This window comes from Argiope bruennichi, chromosome 6, assembly GCF_947563725.1.
Source record: "Argiope bruennichi chromosome 6, qqArgBrue1.1, whole genome shotgun sequence".
Taxonomy (NCBI): Eukaryota; Metazoa; Arthropoda; class Arachnida; order Araneae; family Araneidae; genus Argiope; species Argiope bruennichi.
Window position 1 is genome coordinate 80,780,856 of NC_079156.1, and position 27,762 is coordinate 80,808,617.

Below are 27,762 nucleotides of genomic sequence, written 5' to 3' on the forward strand. Positions count from 1 at the left end.
GACGTAACCTTAATCTGAGGTGCAAATAAATGGTCTAGGCTAATAAATTTGCCTTTTAATATCTCTGGAAATTTTGTAGATTGAACCATGAACTTTGTGTGTTTAAAGTTGAGAATAAGAAGAGCATGAACACTTTTATAATAAGGAAATTGCTTAAAAATATAACTTTTTATCATCAACATCCAATGAATACAAACTGCTTTCATAGAAATGCCCACATTATTTAATAAAATGTAATGATTGGAAATATATGCCTAGGCATAAATCTTAGTATTTTAGTATTTAGTACTTGTGGATTCAGTATAAAGTCATGTTTATTACCAGGCATCATTACACAAAATATTTAAACTTCAGAGGAAATAAGAACCATCAAACAGAAATCAGGAAAAATTATTATATTTGCAATATTACATTTATAAAATATTCAAAATATAATTTGATTTATACAGTTATTATAGTGCAAATATCATATACAGATACTTTTATGTAGAAAAAGTGTATTAGTTAAAACTGGCAAATCCTTAATTGCAAGAAAACCACACATTTAGCCTGATCCAATATTTGTGCAAAAGGTAAGTTTTCCTCTAAATTTGACTTTTTTTTTTACAAAAATTTGACATAAATAACTTAAAATTAAACATTTTTGAACTACTCATAAAATTTTAAATCAAATATTATATATATATATATACATATATATACACACTGAATAAACATGATATACCAAAACAAATGCCAGTTTTTAGTTTTCAAATTAAGAAATGTTTACCTTTAAATAATTTTATTTATTTCCTAAATACAACAATAATCTCTTATTTATTCACTGTTATCAAATAACTCTAAAATACAAATGAAATATAAAATACTTTATGATAAGTAAAGCTATATATTTAAGAAAGCTTGCATACATCAATAAAACATCAAATTCATACAAAATGTTTTAAAACTCATCAAAATGATTAATTCCAAAAAATTGAGGTTATATATAATTGAATGTATGCTAAAGTGGCTTATAAATAAATTAAAATGTTATAGCAATCATGTAATTTTGCATGATAATGAATATAAATTTTATAATAATCATTTTAACAATTGTGTTAAAAAATTATATTAATTACAATACAATCTCCCATAGTGTTATTCATAACTTGGCAATATCAAAATAATGGTACTTTAGAAATTATAATTTCAAATCCAAAAGTTTAGATTTATGAAGAGTTTAAAAAATCTTAATAGATAAAGGAAGAACTTGAATGACATTCCTATTGAATTCACTCTTTTGACTATAATGGCATATTTAAGTACAAACTTAATAATAAGAAGGTTAATAAGATGATGATAGCAAGTAAACAAAAAAAGGTTAGTGGGGGAAAAAAGACTCACGATGACTGATTTTTATAAAATTTATCTAGCAATTTAAAAAATCTTAATAGATAAAGGAAGAACTTGAATGACATTCCTATTGAATTCACTCTTTTGACTATAATGGCATATTTAAGTACAAACTTAATAATAAGAAGGTTAATAAGATGATGATAGCAAGTAAACAAAAAAAGGTTAGTGGGGGGAAAAAGACTCACGATGGCTGATTTTTATAAAATTTATCTAGCAATGTTCATCATTGTTACCTGAAAATGCTACAAGGATTCCCTGCACACACAGCATTTTTTTTTTTTTTTTTCCAATTTCAACAAATATCTGATAAGCAGATACATAATTTGAGGTTACATTATCTCTGAGTAAGAATAGTCTAGCTTAAGTGTCTACATGATAATTTTAAAATGTTGTGTGATTCTTTTTATCTGATACCCAAAATTATGTATATGCATTTCAATTTGAAGTCATCTGTATGATCCTTTTACTTTTATTTGTGGTTAATAGTTCAAAAACATGACTAATAGATTTCACATGCTGTGTTTTTTATTTAAAATATTTTTAAAACAAGAGAAAGAGAAAATATCTAGAAACATATTTTAACTGCCATCGCAAAGGCATATTAATGCTAATTAAGAGATTCCATACTACTCTGTATTTAGTAACTTGAAAAAAAATATATAATGCAACATAATATTTAATGAATACATTAAGATATATTATACTGTGGATTTTTTTTTTTCTCCCCAATTTGATTCATTTCTGGTTCACCGAATATTTATTTCGACTTATTCTTGAAAAGTCATGTAAAAGGCATTTTTATTTGCTTAATGATTAACAAAATACTACTAAATTAAATTAGTAAATTAAGCAATCTTTAACACATTACAGATTTTAATGATGAATATGTAACTAAAAGATTTTTTGATGCTTTAATAGAAAGACACAACAAAATAATATACCAGAATGTATCTCAGGAATTGCCAAATAATGACAAGATATCTTCAATCCAGAGAAGAAAAAGTCTGTTTGTAATTTTTACTTAAACTCACGTGTTAAGTTGCCGATATGTGTATAGGAACAATTTTTAAAAAGCTTTAAAATACTTCTCCACTGTTTGTTTTTCCAAGCAATACATGTTCATAGAGTCATATCAATCCAATGTCCCTATCCAAGAAATCTCCCCTTACCCATCAATTATATGTAAATTAAAAATTGTGGAGAAAAAAAAATGTTAATAATGCTCATATTTACAATATCTGAGATAAGACTGTATATCAATACCTGCTAGAGGATCTCTATTCAATCCCAATTGTTTAATTATGTATTTTGGAATATCAGTTGTGACACCTTGCTGTACTTTAGCTTGGCCTTCCACAACTTCTAACATTCGATAAAATTCTTCAGGATCAAATTCCTATGTAAAATGATATAAAATTTGATATGAAAAAAAATCGACACTAAAAGCATGTCTAATAATTTCGTATAAAAAATAAATTTTTAAAATATCAAGAATGAGGATATATTTACAAATTTACTTTTTGCTCAGTTTTACAAAAGACAAATTTCATACGATCTTTTAAAAAGATGCAACAAGCACATTTACAAAATATTTAAATTACACTTTTAAAATTTTATGAATGGGAAAACAAATAAATAAAGACACAAAAAATAACAAATCAACATAATTATGAAAATTTACCTTCTATTTTACACAACTTTGGTGTCATAAAAAAGGAATAGCTACATTTTTTTTTTTTATTCTTTTTAATATTTTAGTGTATACTCAAATTATGATAAATATGACTATATAACTGCTATACCTAACACAGATTAAAATTTAGATATATTCACATGCAAGAGCCATAAAGTTGAATATGTTATACTAAGCAAAAGATTAAAACTATATAAATGTTAAACAAATGTGATGAAAGTGCAAATATAAAAAGAAAACTTTATGAAACATATAGTATAAGACAAATGTAAAAAGTTATACCAAAGATTTAATAAATTTAAAAATCAGTATCAAAAGTCTATGTTCATAGAATAATTATATTGTACTATGAGCCCAGTTATTTATCTTATTAAATAGTAAATAAAACTACATATCATCACAATCAAAATTATTTAGCCAGAATTAATAATCTATATATTTTTATAAAAACTACACTCAGTGGCATAACAGCCCATGTGGGCCAAGGCCTAAAGTGCCCATATCTGCTTTCTTGACTGAGGACCCTGGGGTGCAATGTATATCCTGGTTAGGTGATCAGCCTAACACAATATATTTTTATATCATTACAAAATTGTTTACTTTACTAAGACAATTTAAGAGTATATTCTTTCAAAAAATCCCTCAGAAAAGGCAATTTAATCATTTTTCCACAATTTGTTTTGCAGTAAATGGTTTGCATAGCAGTGATGTAAAAAGAATTTCTCAGCAATAAATTTAATTATAGAAATTTGTAATAAAATAACATCTTTATATTTAAAACTTATTACTGAATATTTACTTACTAGACATTCCAAAAGGCGAGCTGGACGAGAAATAATTATTAACAGCTTTTTTATGAGGCTTTTCATGTATTGGACAGCTTCAGGGGATTTATCTATGCACTGTTAAAAATATAGATATTAGCAAATTCAAAAAGTTGAAGTAAGGAACTATTTTCAAAATTTTTCATGAAAATTAACAAATTAGAAATAATTTTAAAATTTCCAATTGTTTACCCATGCCATACATTGTAAACATGTCAGTATATCAATAAAACTCAGAAAAAGTCCACATAATATTTAAATAGCAAAATATTTGATGAACTTTCCAAACAAAGCATATTATCAGGTTTTCATAACATTTATTTCTAACAACTGAAGAGTATAAAAATTACTTCACAATTTTAATTCAAACCAAAAATACAAAGTAATTCAACATTTAACTTTTTTTTAAGATACTTTTTTAAAAAGATAACTTTTAATTTTTCAGATATTTCTTTCTATATCGGATAGAGTGAAGATATATGAGATATGGAGATTAGTCCAAACGTTATTAACTTGTCTATGTTCTGAATTTGCAATCCAAAATCAAATGAAGTTAATCAAAAATCAAATGTCCATCAGATATTTAAAATATGGGGGGGGGGGAATCAGACTAATTTCAAACTACATATTTTCTTAATAAACTACAACTTATTGTTAAAACAGCATAGCTAAATATATAATGATGTCATTATTTAAATCAATAATAACATCAATATATTTCTGGAAAAAATAATAGTAGAAATTTTATCTTTATAAGGAGAAAATGACATCACACTAAATAATAAAATTATTTAATTTTATACCTGAAAAAATTTAAATTATCTTCATATAAAAGTTCAAAACATTTTGTTATTCAAATAAAAAATTTGCCAACACAATAAAAACCAATTTATTTAAATTTCTCAACATTAACTTTGTAATTATTTCTTTAACTCATAATCCTTATCAACTAAAAATCTAAACCAAATGTTTAATAATCTTACACACACATACATATATATAAGAATATTGGTCTGAGAATAGTTTCAAACTGAAAATTTAAGTCCAGTATAACCAGATCAAAACATTCAAAAAAATTTTAATATATGCAAGATAATGTTTTAACATACCTGGCATAAAAGCTTCTCCAAATTTTCAGATAATTCAATGAAGTAATTACAAGTTAAACTTTGGTTTTGGGATTGAGCAAGGCAATCTTCAGCCATCTGAATGATCTGATGGTGAACAAAACGAGCAACAGCATCCAGAGAATCACTGTGATCATAATGTCTATGTTCATTCAAAAACTGACGCAATTTTTCTTCCATCTGTTGAGTAGCCTATAAATGGAATATAATATTAATTTTATATTTATATAGTATAATAACCTTTAATTTAATTTCAAATGAACAAATTCTTAAATTCTAGTTAAAATAATCAGCATTGCTTAGAATAAGAATTTTGATGAATATCGGAAAGTCCACATTTTAAAAACTTGAACACAACATTTTTAGAGAAATAAAAATGCAATACTTCACCATTCATAAGTTAATAATAGAATGGTATTTAAAATCTTTAAAGTAACAACTTCTATAAGAAATACACAAAACATAAAGTATCTTATGACAACATGCTATGCCTTTTTAGCTTGAACTACACAAAAATAAAGGGTAAATTTTCAATAACTTGTAATTTATTCTTGAACAATTTTATTTTGGGTGATTTTATTAGTGTGTAAATAGTCAATGTATTAGAGAATGTATATATGTCTTTAAAAAGTATTAAAACCATTTGATGCAGGTAAGAATTTTTCAATCCTAAGCAGTCTACAACAACAAACAAACAAACAAAACAAAAAAATGAGGCAGATGAAGTAGATTGCACATCATTTTTTTTATTGGTGGATCCAAAAAAAAAAAAAAAAAAATCACAAAATCATAGTAATTGCATTGAATACTTAAAATAATCTAAATTATGTTTAATGAATATTAATTGTAAAAAAATAAGTATGTTTAAATTTTCAGAGTGAGGAAAAAACGGCATACAAAACAGAAAGATAAATTAAGAAAAAATTTCTTAAACATTGAAAATAAACATATATATTTAAAACAAACTCATGACAAACAGAGAGTCAACTCAAACAGGGGCCTGTATTCTTTAAAGGAAAGCAGCTCATTTAGAATAAATAAAATACATTATAAAAATTACAATATTTTTTCATATAAAAAGCATAATCTTAAAGTTAAGCTTCTCATTCATACAAATATTGTTTAACCAAGATTCTGTGTCAATTTCACCTTATATTCTTCAGTTTCATTTCTATATTTTTCCAAAAAATTTCTCACTATGTCGCATAAACAACTCGAATGGTTTTGATCAAGAAAAGATTATAAAACAAACTTCTGCTATCTAACATTTTTTTAACAAGTAATTCATACAAAAATTAAATAAAAATGCTGTGCAGATGTAGCAAAAACTGAGAGAAAAAACAAACATATATTGTGCCTTAAAAATCGTATTTTAGTTTAATGTGTAAATATATGATTTAGTTAACAGATGAAATAAATATAACCATGCAACATCCAAGATATATAGATAAATTGAATAATATTTTATCTATGTTGTTTTCATAAATCAAGTTTATTAATATAAATACCTCGATATATAAATTTTTGGTACTTATGTATATTTACAGCCCTTGCAATAAATTGCCAAAAAACACAAATTATCACCAACCATATAATAATAATCTGAAAATTGCCAAGTAAACCCATGAATGCAACCTTCTTGGTGAATTCTTGGCATCTTATGCATGTATTATGGACCTTTGTGATCTTGGTGTAAGCTCAAAATTGGCAAGCAAACACAGAGGCATAAATATACACAAATAAAAATTATATATTTATTGCTGAATATTTCACACATTAAAGTTGTCATATTTTCAACAAATTGGTTTACCCAAAAGTTTTAATTTGTTTTATATATTAAATACTATTATTATAAATTAAATTTCATTAATTAAAATCTTGCATTTTGTAAGTAATAAAATTCTTTTCACCATATTAACTACAGATAATAATTCAATGTTGAAAAATATAAAACTAATGACAGCATTATTCCTTCTGTAAAACTGTAATAAAAACATTTTACCTTTGGAAACCTTTCTTTATATACATTATTCATAGCAGCAACCTCACTATCTACACCAGGTGATCGTAGAGGGCTGCAATTAAAAATAATTATAAAATATAAATACTAAAATTTTCATAAATATAAATATATATAATTTCAATGAATAAAGAGAGCATTTTTCACATCAAGTTCAGTGAAATTTGTCATAACAAAATAGTGCAAACTAAGACAAAAGCAACTACTACAACAACTCAAAATAATAGCCACAATGTGATTGATTATCTTACAATTATTTCAATACACATAAGAAATTTAATAAATACAGAAAATAAAACTTTTCTCTCTTGCATATGAGTATAATACCCATTGTCATTTAATCAAGCTTTCAAGCTCACATTCAGTGGATGTAATAATTTTAAAGACAATTTCTTAGTTGCATTAAGAAAAAGATCATAAACAGTGAATAATTTTTTATAAGTTTCTAAGCCCACAATTAAAGGAACTTTAACAAAACAAATTTTAGGTCATCCAGTATTTCATTGAAGAAAAATATAGAGATCATTATTTGAAAAATGTAATAATTTCATAAAGAACTTTTTCATTGTCTTATCTTCTTAAATAAATAAGAAAAAAAAATTCTAAAATGGAATGTTGGAACAACAAATTTAATACCTCCAAAAATACTTAAAATATCACTATTCAGATTAATCTCTATTATTTATGTCATTTGAAACATTACTTCACGTTATTCTAAAAATTTAATAAATGGCGATTATTTATGGAAATTTTCTGCTTTGAAACATTAATAAAACATAAAAGTTCTACAACAATAGCTATTAGCCTGAATGAATAAAGCATTATCAAAAAAGAAAAACATCAACACAGTCTTAAATATCATATTTAACATCAATAAAAAAAAGCAACTATTATTTTTGTGAAACATTGATCATTAGCAGTTCAAACTGCATTTCAAAACATCAGCTACAACTAAATTATGCAGGAAAAATTTTACACACAAATGGTGTACATCAAACATAAAATAGATTTTACATAGCAGGGTGACACCATAAGCTGTACATTTATGAACATCTATTGCATTTATACTCACTTTACAGATAACAAGTTTTCAAAATCCTTGAATATCATGGAACAGTTTTAAAATATAATGTAATCAAACAAAATTATAATCCTCAAAAATTTATCATTAACAAAGGGAAAAAAAAGACATAAATATAACATTGTAAGCTGTTTACATTTCCTATGATACAATGCCAACATTTGAAATGTGACTAAATTTTGTACATACCTTCATTTTTCTGAATTCATCAAAATTAGTTTAACAATGATTAATTAAAGATTTTTAAGAACTTATAAAATAGACGAGTAAATAAAAATCAATGAAATTTTTTTAATGAAACCATATTTTTTTATATAATAAAACAAAAATTTTAAATAAATTTATTATAAATATATATTTTAGCATTTATAGAGAAATTCAAAAAGAAATCCTCTATTCAAGCATATAGATACTGATAATTGTAGAAATGCTACAAAATATTTTGCATATTTTAACATTAATAAAATTAATTTGCATTGGATAAAATCTGTTTTAATGCTAATGTTAACAAATTAAATCTTATCAATGAACTAAAATTATTTTGCAACTAGCTGAAAGATCTATAGAGCACATGATAAATGAATGAGAACATCCTGTTTTTAAACTGCTTGGTGTCAAATAAGTAGGAGGATGCTTGATGAAAGAATGCCAAGATAAATTCCATATATAGGTTATTTTATCCAATTATTTATGATAAAAAAATTCAATAATGTATACCAACAACAAATTATATAGAATAAGGAAATAAGAGATACTCATTTAAACAAACAATTAAAACATGCTTCTATATATATATATAACTCAATTAAACTGAAACCATGTGCAAATAAGTATTAGTTACATCTGATTGAAAATTATTCCACTCAATAAGCTATGAATGAAAATGCTATGTAAATAAACAAAAATTAGGAAAATGGCCTCCTCCCCCACCCATATATATATATTTTCTTTCCTTAAAAAAATTTGATTAACGAAGTAAAAATTATCAGCTGAATAAATCTTCTTATGGTGCATAAATCAAAATTTAAATTTCTACAACTTACAAATCAAGACTTTAACAGCACAGATATTTAAAATCACATATAAAAAGTAAATTTAAAAGTTGAGTAGTGTGTCTAATATTAATAGTTTCCTTTAATCTGTATTGCTTAGTTTATCATTGATCTGAATGAATGTCATATGATATTTAATCAATATATTAAATCAAGAAATGTGCTTTTTTCATTTTAATACAGAACATTTATACTATTAAATATCTCTTAACTAAAATCGTTATGCAAAAATGTAAGTTTTCTTAGAATAATAATAATGTGAAATGCTAAACAACAAAATTATATTGTCAAATGAAAATGAATTAAGTAAAATAAATATTGATTATTTCAAATGACAATAATAGTAATGACTTAGGAAAAAAAATTTAATTTATATAAAAAAGAAATCTTTACAAATTATGGTTAAATTTTAGTTTTTAAGTTAGTTAATCTTTAATTAAATTAAACTATTAACAAAATTGGTAAAATCAAATTTTTAATTAATAATTAAGTTTTTATAATACCATTTGACAATTTACAAAGAACAAATAAATTACTTAAACAAATAAATTTTACGACTAAAAAACAGCAACTAATAAAGTTTTCTAGAATAGATTTTCAAACATAAAGACACAGAATTTTATGTTCAAACACTTTTAAATGGAAAACTAATCCCCATTAAATGAAAACTAACTCCAATCTACATTTTATTATAACTATTTAAACTACAATTTTAACAGTAAATAAAGATCACAACATGTATGAAAATGAAAACTTGGTCAATTAATAAGAATTGAAATGCATATTCTTTGTATAAATGAGCTATTTTTGATCTAAATAAAGTTTTACAGAAATTAAAAATTTGCAGGTAAAAAAATATTAAGTTGAAAAATAATAAAATATTGCTCCTGTTTAAAAATTCACTTCTTTATAAGCAAAAATTTATTTATAAGAATGAAATTTGTTTTTAACAATATAAATATAAAATATTTTATCCAATTGCAACATAACACTAAATACAGAGCAAATAAAATATTTAAAAAATTTACAGAAGAATGCAAATTTAACACTCAAAAATAAATTATAACATTTATTCCTATAAATCTAAATCTACATCTATACTAACAATACAAATACCTAACACTATTCAGAATACTCTATGACCAAACAACAGTCTCCTAATCAATTAAAATTACAAGCAATGAACAGAAGTTGAATAAAACACAAAGTCTGAAATACAAAGTATACATTACACAAAGCAGTTTTCATGCATGCAAAGCATTAGTAAAAGCAAATATAAAGTTTTAAGAATAACAGAACGAACAGAAATTAGCATACAATGCTTCCCACTTATTTTAACTTCAGTTTTGAAACAAAAATTAGTATTTCATGTTAATAATAATAATAAAAAAAAAAAAGCACAAACCTTTTATTGCTGCAATAAAAATGCCAACAATCAATTTGATTTTATATTTACCTAAACATATTCATTTTGAGTTAAAATGAATCATGGATGCCAATACCAAAAGAAATATATAAAAATAGTGAATTGTTAAATAATTTCAATACCAAAATAATAAAGAAAATACTCCAAGGAATTATTTTAAAAATTTAAACATTTCCTCAAAACCTATATCAATTTTAATTGTTTTTATACAATCAAATTTTTTTTTCTTTGAAAAAATCTGTTTAAAAAATAAAAAAATGGTACTTGTGCATTAACTGCATGTTAATGGTTAATTGCTAAAAGAAATCATCAAACCTGCCATGTTGGTCCTTTCATCAATGACATATGGTTAAACTTAATATTTGGCAATAGTTACATCAAAAGTTTACCAATGGCATATGGTTAATGCAAAAATATCAAAAAAAATTAGGATTCTTTTATTTTTCAAAAGTATAGCACACATTTTTAGGGAAGTGGGAGAAAAAAAATTATAATTAATGGATTATTTTTTTCAATGCAAGGAAGTAATTTTATGTTTTTAAATATCATTTATGGTTTACATGAAAGATATCACAGTATAGCGTATAAAACAATTTTGCCAATATGTGAAGTATAACAAATCTTATTAATTCAGCAACTTTGCATGTATATCATTCTAAAAGTTTTTCCATGTGAAATCCTTGTAGGAAAAGTAAATTAATTATAAAAAAATTAAACAATCAAAGCCTTATACAATTAATAAATTAAAAATATTGGTATTCCTGATCAACAAACTTTATTTTTAATGTATTTTGAATTATAAAATTTTTAAGTAAAGAAAATTAACATTTTCAAGCTAAGATATTTTCCTTCAAATTACATTCATATTTTTATCTTTTCGCATTCATCATATATTAATCTCTAATATCTTTAACTGCATTAAAAAGTTATGCATAAGAGTGCTTGAATATTTGAATGATTCTTTTTAATATTTTACACATAATCAGTAAAGACAAGAGTTAATCCAAAGCAGCAAATAATTTGCATATTTTTTTTTTAAATGCACGTGCTCTTCACAAATGAATTGGCTAAATATATTAAATAACGTAATGAAATTAGTTGTGATAAATAAACAAATTTTGATTACAAGATTTCCATATCATATGCAAACAGATCATGCTGGACATGAAAACACTGTCCAAATAGCAAATAGACAAAGTTGAGAAGTAATTAGTACTCCATGCATTCTACAATACAATTACATTAAATGATAGCTCAGCTCCCAATTCAACAATAAAGGTGCAACATTTTTTCATTATTAATTGAAGAATCGGAGCATACCAAAAAAATGCAAACACACTAACAGGTATTATACAAAAATAACTTTATCAAATGATTTTTTTTTCCTTTCCTATTTAGATATTTATATTAGAAAATACAAAAGACATACAAACAGGATATAAAAGTTTTAACAGCCTTTTTTTATATTCAGATATAAAATATGAAAAGCATTTTTTTTTTCATTTAATGGATATTTAATTATTATTGCCCCCACTATTAATTAAATTATTAAAACTGGATTTTTAAATCTCAAAAATGTAATTATACCGATTTTCTCATCCCCTCCTGAGTAATAGTTTGTATGTTATAAATAGAAATAATATGTAGATGCAAGAAGATTCAAGTTTTATTTTCCTTAATTACATATATGAAATTTCCAGACAAAATATGCAACAATAATTCACCTAAATACCAATATCAAAATAAGTGGTTATCACTGCATTGATATAACAGGCAGTTGCTAATGAATATACAGCAACAGCAAAAGACACTAAAGCAACACAAAGCACAAACAATAAAAGTATAGCATGCATAACTACAGCTTTCTATAGATAGCAGTTTTAATTTAAATATAAAAATTCTTTTAATTTGGAAAAAACAGAATATTTTTCTAGGAAAATCCTTCTCATCTACTTTTTTCAAAAATACAAAACAGTTTATTAATTTAAATTCAAAAAATCTTGCAATTAATTAACAATCTTGCAGTTAAAATAACAAATACATCATTCTACTTGAACTTCTTTATTTTCATCAATTTCATCTACATAACAGTTAACTTAGCGCAATATGGAATACTGCCTACAAAAGTAATAAACAAATGCTAAACAAAGTAATAAAGTAATGCTAAAAACTTTACATATAAAATCTATGAATGCTTATGATTTAAATAACAGAATTTTTTAAATAAAATATTGAAATTTAACAATAATTGAATGTTAAAATTTTAGAAAAGTAAACAGTAATTGAACTCTTGACACAGGTTCTTTTATTTGTTGAGTTGTTGTTTGTTTGCCCCCTTCCCCCAATTCAGAAGAAATACCACAAAGAAATCTTTTGACTTTCAAATGAAATTAAAATTATACAAATACTGTCTATGAAAAAAAAATTATTTCTTTTCCTTTAATAATTCCACATAGCAAAAATTTTGAAGTAGCATAATGAAATTAATGGGAAAAAATAATTATTCCATTCATTATCAATTAACAGTGTGTTAGTTTATCTTATGTTCATATATACATGCAAGCAATAAAAGTCGTTAAAAATTTTCTGAGCTTGAAAATACAATTAACAATTGTTTTTATATTATAAAAATGATTTGAATAAAGGGAGGTTTAGGCCCAAATTCACATGCAATTATATAATCAGACATTTAGTAATGACTGAATATGTATGAGAATGAATACGATTAATTCATTTAAATAAATTTGTCCACATAAAACATATTTTTGATTGGTTTTGGTAACTGAATGATAGGATTAGAGAGATAAGATAATGGACACAATGATCTATAACAAGATAACCATCAATAGTATATGCATAAACTCTAAAAGGTGACCCCACATCCTAGCGTTGAAATCAAGAGCCACATTACAAATATTGTATGCCCAAAGGATGAAAGAACTGGAATATGAGCCAGACCATCCATCCTGTAATAATATAAATGGTTATCTGAGCTTAGCAAAACTCTGCATTTTTCAAATAATTCATATCACTAAGACAAAATTTAGAAATTAAAGGAAGTGGAGGTGTTTCTTCTTTTTTTTACATTATAATTTTCTAAGTTGTATTGAATAAAATTACAATTATTGACTATTTCACATATTAAAGCATTTTTTAAAAGTAGATGATGAAGGATTTCCTTTTTCAAAATGCTAACAAAAAGATAATGAAAAAAAGAATTAGCCCTTACTCTAAAGGTGCAAGACACAACCAGGCCAGGCTAAAACCGTGGAGGAATGAGAAGAAAATAATAAGCATAAATATAGCAGATGATTTCTTTATGATGGTTACTATAAAAACATGATAAGTGCATTAAAAGTGATTAATACAGTTTCAAAAATAACTATCAAAAAGTTAATAATATTAACTACAAATAAATTATCAAAAAATATTTGGTAGACTAATAAAATCAATTCTGTGAGGTATTTACTAGTTATGAGGGATACTGCTAAAATTAAAGAGGATGTAAAAAAATCATGCTGAAAAAAATTTTCAAAGGCCATCATGTAAAATGCTGGAAGTACAAATTACACAACCCTTTACAGCATGCTTCAATCATTTTCAATGCCAAGAAATAATAACTATTAATTGGAAATAAATGTAATAATTGCCTTTATTACACAAAAATACTGAAAGAAACTTTATACTAAAATTATATATTTCATTTCTTTTAAAATTCATACAATATTATTTTTCATTTTATATTGGTAATATTTTTCTCAAAGCAACTAGTTCTTGAAATTATACGACATTAAAAATAAAATTGTAAACTCTTTCATGCTACAAAAAGTTATTTCACTGATATATTCTGGGTACCAAAAAAAGGTTTTTTCTACTTAGATACCAGTATAATCACATTTTTGAAAATAATGACTGAATATTAAATCAATAAATATACACACATATAAAAAGGAGGGAGTGGATTAAAATCATTAGCACTTTAATACCATAATTCAGCATGCAGAATTATTTCATTCCTTGATTGTTTTTGTTCTCTGTTCTACCTGAACAGATGTAACCTTACATTTCAGAATTTGGCTTAATCTACAAAACACTTGAAATGCTTGAGGATTATGTGCAATTTTTGTCTTAAATTATAGTACATTTAAACAACTAAATGTTATAAGTTTGAAATGTGATAATTCATTATGTATTACATTTAGATGCACATAATCCTCAGACAATATTATTTAAGTACATTAAACTTATTTATATGTTAAATTTGTAAATATTTAACTAAAAAATAACACTGAAATTTAGCAATATACAGAAAAGAAAATTTAAAATTTATAAATGAAAGTATGTAGGGGAAAAAAAAAAAGGTAGTGTCAAGAGGAAAGTTTAACTTTTGACATTATTTCAAATTTTCAAAATCACTTAAGAAGGAAATTATGTATATATGTATGAAATTATGCATAATTCATATCTACTGTACTTTTAATAATGTCTGAAATGCATATATGTACAAAAAAAAAATCGGAATTTACAAGCAAATTTAAATAAAGTAAAACTGAAGAAAGGAAAAATGCCATGCTTATTACACTATAAAAAAAACTTAACATACAGTCTTTCAATACACCTTGCAATGAATTACTTTAGGTGAATATAAGAAAAAAAAAGTTGAGAACAGAAGGAAATTTTTGACTTAAAAAAGTCTACAGGCTATTTTGTTTCTATCTCTAAATGCAACAGAGCTTTTACCAATGGCACCTTTTAACTCATATGTGCATGATTTATTTTATAAATGTTTTTAACTTACAAACGAGAGTAACTAAGACAAAAGAAAAATAAGCTAATGTATTCTCACAGCTTGTATATTATAATTCAATAATAGATTTACATATGTGATTTTCTTCTGTTATGAAGATGAATGTATTAATATATTTAATTTTTGGGAGCTTGGTCAATTTCAGCAGCATACTGACAATATGAAACATTTAATTTTATATTTAAAAAATACTAGCTAATTTTATTAATATAGATCTTAAATTTGATTTTTGTTAATAAACAAAAATCATAAAATTTTCATTTATTTTTCTTTATATGATAAAGAAGTAATCACAGGATGTAAGAAGTATTGTATGTTCTGATCAACTGTATTTTTAATACAATTCTGCAACAGAATTTTACAAGATCTATCCCAATAAATCTAATGAAACTGCTAATAGAGAACACCCTTTAAATACTTACAAAGTAATAGTGTTAAAAGAAAAGTACTTAATAAATTATTAGTTTACAATCAATTTTAATTTTTTCATACACAGTTATACAGTGAAACTTAATAATACAAAATTATGAGCTATTTTAACTTACAGTCTTAGCATTACAGATATCAGATAAAATTAATTTGAAATTCTATGTATCTTTGACTTTCTACAAAAATATTTATGTATGTTTTCAAAATGAAAATTGATTTAGGAAGTCACTAAAAATAAATAAATGGCATTAGCAAATGATTATGATATTAATAAAATAATTATCTAATATATAGAGTTCTGACATAGATTTGAAGATTTTTTTTCAATCAATACAAGAAAATAACATGCATTCCAGGAGATATTTAAAAATCAAAAGGTTAAAAATTAAAGAGCTATATTTCCAAAAAGTTAATTAGTTATCAAATTCTCAAAAGGAAAATTTTATTTAATAAGATACCGTATAATGTAAAAAAGTATAACATATTATCTATATTAAATTAAAAAGTTTTACAACCACCACCTGTGAGAATTTCATTTAGAAACAAGTAACTAAATATCATATTAATAAAGCAAAAATACACCAACTGCTATTGTGTAAAACAAAACTCCATAATAAGAATATACATACTAATAGAAAGAAATCTACTGGTCACTAACATTCATTGAACAAAGCAGGCATCTAAATTAAGCATGTATTTTACAATATAAAATAAAAAGTTTCTATACACAAATTAATTAAAGATTATGTATTAAATTTATCTTTTAAATGTGGACTGCTGTCAAAAGTAATGTAACATTTAAGTTGGATTTATACAGACAGTACTAGGTGCAAATGAAAGATAATGTCACTATCAATCCCAGCAACAAACTAGTGTTTAATTGATTATAGGTGGGACAAACATACAAGAGATCTTATTGGGGTCAAAAGTTCTTTCAAATGTGCCTAGCGCTGCCTCTAATCACACATAACTTAAAAGAGCACACTAGCATCAAAGACCAAGAAATGATATTTAAAAAAGAAAAGTATATATCAGCACATGAAATCAAAAAGAGAAAATTATGAAAATGAGATCAGCAATTGTAGCACCACTGATTCTGAAACACTCTAAACTCCAAATGAAGATATAAAATTTTTGATGCATGAACATAAATTTCAGAAATTTAAATGCTGTAATTTCTACACCTTTATTCATTTAAAATTCTAAATATTTCCAGTAATAAAGCACATTAATCATTTAAACCTTAATATTAGTAATAAGAGATTAAGCAAGAACTATTTTTCCATTCCTTATTTTAATATTTTAGAAAATGATTATTTTCAGTTTGAATACTCCTCAAATGAATTACTACTATGAAACTTCAATATCATAAACTATAAAAATTCAAAATCACACAGTTTACCAATTTCAAAATGACTATGTGTACAAAATATAGTTAAAAGAGAAAATTTTAATTATTTGCATAAAGTACATATTTAATAAGCAACAAAAATAATAAAAAGATAAACTACGAAAATTTAAAGCAGGTTGACTGAATTATAATATTCCTTAGAAATGCTTATTTCTACATCACATAGAAGTAAAATGCTGATGCAATAGTACATCTAACACAATTTTTTTACTATTTTCACAACCTAGAAAAATATTTAAAAAAGACAAACTGCAGTCTCTGTTCCTTTTTCAAATGCAATACAATATAAAATGAAAAGATAAAACTAGACTACTGTGTGCTGAAAGACTATAGAAAATATTACTAAAACATTTCAATAGTACAATAATAGAAAAAAAAAAAATTGAGAAAGTTTTAACTTTAATTTTTGTTGGTATTAAGAACTTTTTTAAGTAATATATTTGCCTCATGCATATATTCACCTCTACATTATTTAACTTATTAAACCAGTAGTAAGAATACACAATCATTTCACTGACAATACTTTGCTATAAGAAAGAAAAAAATGTTGTTCATTTCTTTAGCAAATGAGACCCCCCTCGCCCCCCCTCCTCCTCTAGATACTTACTATATTTATATTATTAAATTTTGCATGCAAAATGTTGAAATATGGGGGTAGGGGAAATAAAATTAATATTTTTTTTAAAAGCCTAAAGGATAAACTAATTCAAAAGAATGATTCTGAATATAAAATAAAAGTTCCTTATATATTTAAATTATTTATACATAAAAAGATTGATATTACAAAAAGTTATACAACTATGCATCATGACAAAAGAAAAATAGTCTGAATTAATTAAACGCAAGAATGTTGCATAAAGAAAACTTAAGAGCAACAACACTGAAATTTAGCATAAGATTTTTTTAAAAAAATAATGCCTCTGATATACTAAATCTCTTCCACTGACAATAAAATATATTAATGTGCCAATTTTTATCTTTCTTACACTAAACATTGTCTGTAATTTTTTTGTCATCTGAACAATTTTATTAAAAATATAAAAACAGTGATGTAAAAGAAAATCTAGATACTATTTAGATTTTTTTTTTTAATTAACACATCAAAAAGTGCATAATAAATACCTGAGACTTCTTGAACGAGGCCTGACAACTGGAGAATGCCTACCATCTTCTTCAAGCCCTGGATTGCTCTCATTGCTGCTGAAATGTGTTATGGAAGAAGGGCCATCCTCAACATTAGCATGAGTTAGCATGTGTAACTTTTCTTGTGAAGAACACTGAGACTTCAGAAGAAAGGAACAAAGTAGACATGTTAATATTTCAGTAACAATTAAGGAACAAGACAGATAACAAGGAATTTTCTAATCAAAGGAAAAAAAAGAATGACATCCCATTATTCTCAAATGATGTACAGGGTCTTTAATTAAATTTCTACTGTAAAATGGCCATTAAACTATTGGACAAAATAGTATCAAACTTTAGTAATAGTTTGCAAGAAGTCTAAGTATTTTATTTTACAGAAGAAAAAAAAATAGAGCTTCACCATTAGCAGGTAATGGTTTTGTAAGCAATTTTATTTAATGAAATAGGACATGAAAACATTAGTTAAAACTATTTTTAATCCTTCTGAAACATGCTACAAATTTTGTCGCATGTGGTGTCCACCATTCCATTTCATTACTGCATTCTCAATAATAATTCTTTTCATATTAGAAGAAATGTTTACACATATGTTGATGTATCACATTAATCAATTTCATCAAATTGCTTATGTTATCACCATAAACATTGACTTTGAAATAATTCCACAGCCTAAATCACACTCGTTAAAGTCTAATGATGAGGGGTGGTTAAGAAATGGGAAAATAACTTAAAATCCAGTCATCAGTGAAATATTGCTTATGTAATTTTTTTTTATATATATATACTAATATGTACATATATCAAATCCCGATGCTGCATAAAAATAGTGGTATAATATTTATGCTGCACTATAAATACTATGTTATTGATGTTCAGATATAACAAAAAGTGTCTTAAATCGATTCTAAACAAACAGCAGTTGCAGTGTTATTCAGCAATTCATGTTATTCTGACAGTTGCTCTTCAAAGAAAAACAGTCCAATTAGAGCCCTAGTTAACCAAACACATACCATACATCCATCATTTTCTACATACCACATCAAATTGAAACTTTAGCAAAATGAAATAAAACATGACAGATAACATAATGAAATTGCTTGGCTTTAATGTTGCAGTTTGGGTGTTGATATCCCCATTATGGTAAAAAAGAATCTCATCTGACTACAAAATGTTTCAAGGCCTATGTTCATCCACTTCCAGCTGTACAAGGAATTCCATTCTCTTTACAACAGAATTATTAAGTTCTAGATGTAGAATAACGTTGATTTTGTACAGGTAGTAGAACAACATTTTATGAATTATTTTGTACACAGTACTCAATGATAAGTCCATTCAACATGTTGTATGTCTTGCTAACAGTGTTATAAGTGCATGTTGACAACAACAGCACTTATGCTGTATGTCCTGTATGTATTGTATGCTATGTTGTATGTCCTGGTATGCTATCCATTCTATTGTTAATGCAATTTTTTTCTATTGTTTATTTACTATTTTAATTACTTTATCTTACATTTTACATTACATTTTGTCTTACTTTTAAATTTATAATGTGCCTAGTTGAGTAAATGGTACACATGATATCTCCCATCTATTATGTGTCTCTCTTTTCAATTGAGAAGCCATGTCTAAATTTTTGCTTACAAGTACTAATTTCATTATTCATTTATCCAATTTCTTGACAACATATTAGCAAAGAATAGGAGAAATTTTAGCTTCCTATTTAAATTATTGCTATTGTTTTATAAGCAGATTTAAAATAAGTGCCAAGATTTTTATTTAATATATTATACAGTTTTTATTGCTTTTTAAGAAATAAGAATGCAGCATAAATAAGTAAAATGGTAGATAAGATTTTATTTACTTTTATAAGCTAGTAAGTTTTTACTTGTAAGTCAAGAGTGTAACAAATAATATTTATTTTACAAATTAATATTGCAGTATATGTTTCTATGTTCTTACACCTTAAAAAAGCCTTGTAGAAATTAAACTTTCCTTTTAAATACAAATTTATAATATAGAATACTAAATAATTTGCGTCTAAAATTAAACTTGATTAAAATCAAACAATTTTTTCCGACATTAAAATTATATTATGAACTAATCTAGAAAAGAGCAATATTAAAATACAAAACCATTATTTATCGACATGATTAAATTTAACAAAATTTATTTCAAGCTGACCTAAAAATTTGTTAAGCAGTTCTAGCATAGACTAATAAGAATTTATATCTCAATGACACTTACATGATGATTACAACAAAAATAATACTTTAGATTTCATAAAATTGACAACAAAAATAATACTTTAGATTTCATAAAATTGGAAATTTGTAATAAAATAAAAATGTAAAATAGTGCTTTAATAAAGGAAAAGCTTATTTAAATATATAAGCAAAAAAATTGTAAAAAATATCTAGAAAAAAGGAAATTTACTTAGCATAGGAATTTAAAGAAATAGATTACTAACTGAAACATTAGAGCTTCCGGGAGTATTAGTACCATAACCTGATGATGGAAGTGAAGCTAATGACCATCTTCTGCCATCAACTCTGCAAAAAAGAAAAAACATCAATTATTCAGTATTTTGCCCATATCTAAAAAAAATTTTATCCAAAATTTTTCAAAAGAACTTTCTTTGTAATTGATTTGTTGAATTCCCACATTATTTTGGAATTGTGCAGCAATTATTATTGACAGAAACTGCAATCTTGAACTAAATTAAGATAAATACAAAGATGAACCTCAATCAACTCCTTATACATCAATAAAGTGATGGTCAATACGACATTAGATTTAAAAAAATTTTTAAATTCCATTTAAAATATTAATTCAAATAAACATTGTAGAATGCAACTTTTATTGAAGGGATTATAAAATATAGAAAATTGCATATCTTTGGAATTATTATTATTATTAATAATAATAAAATTCTGGCATGACCAAGAGAGTTAATCAATTTGGCAAGGTGGAAAGTAATAACAAATTTTCAAATGATTTTTTTGATATATTAGTAAAATATATACAAAATATATTGATAATTTCATTATTAATATATTATTAAAGAGTTTAAAATTACAGTTAAGATTAATTTGTTTAAATTGTTTATTCAGCAACATAAATTATGCCATCTTCATCAAATGTCTGAAATTCCCATCATTTCAATTTGATCTTAAATTTCTATAATAATCACATTTAACAAAAAGAATGCATTTTAATAAGTAAATTAAATTTTTTCTCTTGCAAGAGTTCAATTAATAGTAGATAATAAAGGATAGTCTACCTTTTTAAGGCAAAATAGTTTATTTGCTATAAATTTTTTAAACTACGAATCTTTATTGTCACATTTGTATGACATGGGATTTTGACTTCTCAAATTTTTTCTAGCATATTTTCAGCCAATTTATTGTTACTCTCTCTGTCGTAATGACTAATTTCTTTCATCAACTTGTCATAGTGAGATAAGCATTAAAAATTTTACTCGATTAAAAGTTACTTGTCAATACAGTAACACAGTACATAGATTTAAATGTAATACAAACAACAGAGCACACTGGAGGCTTTATGCAAGAGAATTATGTAAATTGTCTTTTGAAATAAATATATTTTTTTTATTACCAACAAAATTTTTTCATTAAAAGGTCTTGATCCTTACTGATGGTGAAACATACCATGAATATAAAAAATTAGGAGCCTTTCAATTGCTTTGATACTAAAATACAAAAATTTCAAAGAATGGAGATAATTGATTTGCCTTGTGAAATTCTCATATATTTTCTATAAAATTAGTTGGTCTCAAACCTACAACCTTTTCACATACAAACACCAGATCCATCAAATTTCTAGTCATCCATTTATAACAAATTGATTTCAGATATATTTCTTCAAAAATGATAATATATATCCTCTCAATGACTCAATACAAACTACAATACAAACTCTCAACACTACAATACAAATTCAATTGTAAATAAATCAAACAAAAAAAAAATAAAGATTTTAAGAAAGGACACTTTTGCAAAAGTTATGCAAAATCTTTAATAAATATTATCATGAATAACTTCCTTGCATATAAAGGAAAGCATACTTACATGATGCTAACAAAAAATATAGATTAATATATAAACATGAGTTGTTGCATTTTTGAATAAAATGAATAATAAATTTTAAAAATAAAAGAAAGATTGAAAAGAGACAAAAACATGCTTTTAGAGATGCAAAATAATGAAATTTTAAGGAAATATGGAGGATAGAAAAGATCACAACATTTTAGCAAACAAACTAGAAGTTAAGAATTTTAAAGAAAATTAAAATTACTTTTCTATCTCAAAATATTCTTGATGTCATAAAAATACATCAGAAACATATTGTTGCTTATAAGAAAAAATTCATCACACTTTTGACAATTCATTCCAAATCATTAAGAAAACAAAATCTCATATAAATGTTATATAGAGATACTTCCTAACATCGGCACAGCAGAACTGTGGCATCCCAAATTTTTTTTTAGTGTGTAAATGTAATTAATTTTAATTTTGTTTGTAATATCTAAAATTATTAACATTAATTTTAATATCCAAAATCATATTTTTAGAGAATTGAATTATCAGATGAAAGAAATAATATGTCTCTATTAATAATGAAAGAATACTCTTTAAAGAGCATTATAACTCCTAAAAGTACTGATTTCTGCTGTAGGAACAAACAGTAATAAAAAACATTCAGTCCCTGCACATTTTTTAAAATTCTTGTAAAGGACAAAAGATATCAAAAAACAGTATTTTCTTTCTTTCCAGAAATATTAGAAGTGTGTGGGGGGGGGGAGAGAAATTCTTTCTATTCTGCATTTTTTTTTTTTTTAAACCAAGCTTGAATTTTTAATATCAATGAAAAATTAGAAATATCTAATGGTAAATAAAAATTAACTAAAAAATATTGAGCAATTAATTTTTTATAAACAAATATGAAAGCAACATCCTTATTTCAGAATTTATTTTAACCATAAACTTTTATGAAATTATTATTATTATTGTTCAGCTACAATTCAGTAGATCATTATCAGCAAGTTACGGAATGGAAAAAAAAATAAAAACATTTATTTTGAGGTTTACTTTTTTGTTTAAAATTAGTTTAGAAATAAATGTTGCCCAGTTAAAGTTTATTTGTTAATTTTATATACAAATAAAAAAAAATTAATATTTTAATGTTAATTTTTAAATTATTTAAAATTAGAACTTTAATTTAAAAATCAAAATTTAAGTAATACCAAAAGATGTAAAGCCCAAAGTTATGTAAATTATTCCGTCACTACTACAACGCAAAACTTCATATGATTTAATATATTATATGAAGATTTTAAACTTTAGATTGTTTACTTTAAGTGAAGTATGTTAAAAATCATAAAATTCAATACTAAGAAGATCATGCAAACCATGAAAAATAGTAAATTTATGAATATTCTTCCTTACCGTTTCACAGAAGCACTAATAGAATGTGAATTGGATGATGCATTCCGCAAGGAATCAGTAGGAATACCTGTAAATAAGATAAGCGATAACTTAATTGTTATATATAGGTAGAAAATTTTAAATAGCAATAATATTAAACTATGTGTAAATTTACCTTGTAAAACAGGGGAATTGCAACGAGGTAATGTAGGTGAGGTATTACAGATGAAGCTTTTTCGAGCGGCTCTAAATAAATAATATTTACATAAAAATCCATATAACAGCAAAATGTAGTTAACTGACATTAAAATTAATAATTAACTAAATAAAATAGTTAACTAATAAAATTAAACTTTGAAAGAAATCAAATTTTATGTTCTTTTCTATTTCATTATTAGTCTTTAAAGTATATATATTAAATAACAAAGAAGGAAATAAAAGAACACTATTTTCAGTTTCTATTCTTTAAAGAACAAATTTTTAAAATGCAGAGAATCTAGTATAAAAGTGTCTATAATTGCATAATTTTTTTAAAAAAATCTTACAGCTTACCTTCCACGACGAGCAGGTACCAAATCCTTCTGCAAATAATATATGAATATAGTAAGAATCAAGGATAGAAAAGTGACACATGAACAACTTCTGTTTATTGCAAAACATTTAATACCAACAATAATCACATTCCATGCTTAATTATTTGACACATAATCAACTGTCTTTATCTATTACTTTAATTTCTCTAAGTTAATTTATTATCAATGTGCTTACAATGAAAAGGAAATCCTGTTGTTTATTATCTTTATTAAAATAACACAATGAGTTTTTCCCAACACAATGGGCATAAAAAGAAAACCAGTTTAAGAATTTTCATTCTAAAAAACGTTTCCATCTTAAAAACCTCACTTTTCCCACTTTAAAAAAAAAATGATAGGAAAAGCAGTTTCTCATTTCCTTTCAGAACTTTTCTCTTAACACCAAAATTCTGCTTAAATTTTTATTCATTTAAATTCCAATTAAAAATTCAAAAAATCACTCCAGCATGCTCATTTCCAACCTCTGTACACATCTGCTAAATCTGGTACCTATAGATCAAACAGTCTGGTCTGTAGAGCACCAATGCACATACATTAAGCTTTATTGCAAGTATAGAGAGATAAGTATTTCAATGCTTGGGAAATTTTTTGGCAGCATAACCTGATTTTGAGATGAGAAACTACCATCAAATCATCGGTACATAGGAGAAAAGATTATTGATATATAGGAGAAATTATTGATATATAGAAGAAATTATTGATATTTAGGAGAAATTATTGATATATAGGGGAAACTTTATTTTAAAGGAATAAAATTAAAAATTGAATGAAAAAATTTATTTTTGCAATTTAAAAAATTCACAAAGTAACTGAAAAAAGCTACTTACCATACAAGCTGACAAAGATGGAGCTGACTGACCCATCAAAGAAGCTCTCATTCGAAGTAAATTAGACGATTCAACTAAAACAAAAGATTTTTTTAGAGTACTGCAGTTATTTTATTGAAAAGTAATCTATTCAAAATCTTTGCACATTTCAATTCTTTTGAAAAATAAAGCATTTGGCCCAAATAAAACCCATTAAAATTTCTACTAAAGCAATAAGATGTTCTGAATAATCCCACTTGGCCTAAGGTAATTAACCAAGTCCATTCACAATACAAGAACAGCTTCTGTTAATTAAAGTCGTCTTAGAATACTTAAATTTAAAATAATTTATATTGTAGTTCCAGTATTATAGGCATTAAATTCAATAACATACATGATTCATAATGTGCATAATTTAGTTTTCATAATGATTGAAGGCAAATATTTTAAATTATACTTTGCTTTTAAATATCGATATATTTAATGTGCGCCTTTCCAATCAAAATAATCTGAATCAAGATAGAAGTAATCAACTGAAATATTTTTTGCACCAAATTATCAGCTGTATTCGGAATTTAAAAAGTTCATTACATATATCAACTAATTTTTAAAAATTAGGCTACACTTCTTACCCTGAGGTGAATGTTGCGAGTGAGGGCTGGAACCAAAACTTTCTCTTCGAATTCTAACATCCTCTGAAATTTGGCGGGAAATAGGCCTAGGTTTTCGAGGAAAAAGAGATAGCAAGTCATCAAATTCACAAGGTTTAGGAGATGAAATAGTTGGAGATGATGCTGTTCTTTCCACCTGAAACAATTTATTAGTACAATATTTTGCATTTCATCTATAAGTAAATATAAGTTTATTAGAAATATCAAGTTGACATTTTATTTTCTTTCTTTACCCCTAACAAGCGTGGAAAAAATTAATGTAAAACAAAGTAAATTTTTTCAAAACTTAAATGTACACTAAGGATATAAAAAAATAATTGATTACATCATAAGTTAAAATTTAAATGTACATTAAGGATACAAAAAAAAATAATTGACTTTATCATCTGTTAAAATAGCATAATGCAATCATTAAGATCATTTAAATTCATGATTAGGATTTTTAAATATGAGTATTAACAAGAGAAAAACAAAGAATTTTATGCTAAATGCTGTTAATACATTCAAAAGAAAATATAAAAGATATAATATAAAAATATATAAAGACACAATATAAAAAAAAATCATTAAAAATAATGAAAAAATTTTGAAAAACCTTACTAAAAAACTAACAAGGAATCAGAATTCAATAAACTATATGCATATATTCAATTTTTAAAAATAATTTCACTAATTATACAAAAACTATCAACTTATATTTATAAGATTTTATAACATTAGAAGAGGCATAAAATTATGCATACACTAATTCAGAAATATAAATATTTCCCACACCTTGAACTGTTTTTACCAGAAAACAAGGGGGGGAAAGAACCCTACAATAATCAGCATTATTTAATAAGCTGCAATATTTAATTTACAGCAACAATTAATAATAATTTATATAAATTTCAAAATAATTTATGCTCATATAAATAAAAAGAGAAATTATTTTTATCTATTAGCAGTTTTAATTTTTTTTTTTCCAATACAAACTAATTCTGAATATTTTTTTAAAAAAGGTGGGGAAGTATTAAAATATAAACCAAACAGAAAATTATAAGGAATTATATATATATAAATTTCTTTTTCTCATATATCCAAGAAGGAAATTTTTTTAATAATAATCTTAAAAAATAATTTGATAAATATATTAATAAGTCCTACATTAAATACCTTAAAAAGTTTATAAACAACAATTTAAAAAAAAAAATTTTTTTTTAATTCTTTGAATTTCTATTCTCAGAATTTAAAAAAAAAAATGTTTTTACAAATACTTAAGAAAAGAAAAATACTTACTTGACATGTTGTTTCAAATTCCTTAGCAAGTTGTATTACAGTCATAACATGCTTCACCTTTTCATTGTCATCTACATTAAATTTTGTCCTCAAATCCTCTTCCGTTAAGCAGCAGAACTGGTTGAGGGGCAAATCAGATGGTACAACACCCATTAAGACTTCCTCCAAACGGTTTTCCACCATGAAAGACCCAACAGTGGGACATGGAACATCTCGCCATCTCTGTGGTGTAACACTCTGTCTGCTCTGAGGAGCAGAAGATGAGCGAGCTGTAAATGCCTCTCTACGTGAATGGCGCCACTGATTATGATCCTTCTCGCTCATCTCAAAATCTAAAATTAATATATCAATATTAAAAGAAACAAACTCTTAAAAGCCATTAAAGTACAAACAGGCCGTCTAATTGATAATTACAATATAATCACAAAAGCAATATGAAAAACAATAATTCTTTTTATGAAAATCCTTTTTTAGGTATCATTTTAAACGGTACATCATTCTGGTGTTTTGAGTTTTTGATACTTACAAAAAAAAAATATCTACAAAATTATAAGAAATTTTA

The 27,762-nt window shown here is 24.7% G+C and overlaps 1 protein-coding gene across 4 annotated transcripts in view; it reads right to left on the bottom strand.

Moving 5' to 3' along the window:
• The window catches only part of LOC129972826 (microtubule-associated serine/threonine-protein kinase 3-like), a 57,126-nt gene that overhangs the window by 22,074 nt on the left and 7,290 nt on the right, over positions 1–27,762 (bottom strand). For 3 of the 4 annotated variants that reach the window (XM_056087110.1, XM_056087107.1, XM_056087106.1), the window contains exons 2-14: positions 27,201–27,532; positions 25,884–26,058; positions 25,273–25,346; positions 24,405–24,433; positions 24,028–24,098; positions 23,874–23,940; positions 20,876–20,957; positions 18,388–18,548; positions 13,848–13,877; positions 7,042–7,114; positions 5,022–5,231; positions 3,892–3,990; positions 2,659–2,791 (exon numbers count right to left, since the gene is read on the bottom strand). In XM_056087110.1, coding sequence (XP_055943085.1) covers positions 2,659–2,791; positions 3,892–3,990; positions 5,022–5,231; positions 7,042–7,114; positions 13,848–13,877; positions 18,388–18,548; positions 20,876–20,957; positions 23,874–23,940; positions 24,028–24,098; positions 24,405–24,433; positions 25,273–25,346; positions 25,884–26,058; positions 27,201–27,524 — 1,528 coding nt within the window. In that variant the 5' untranslated portion in view covers positions 27,525–27,532. The remainder of the gene's footprint in view (positions 1–2,658; positions 2,792–3,891; positions 3,991–5,021; positions 5,232–7,041; positions 7,115–13,847; positions 13,878–18,387; positions 18,549–20,875; positions 20,958–23,873; positions 23,941–24,027; positions 24,099–24,404; positions 24,434–25,272; positions 25,347–25,883; positions 26,059–27,200; positions 27,533–27,762) is intronic. The other variant, XM_056087108.1, reaches the window with a different exon arrangement.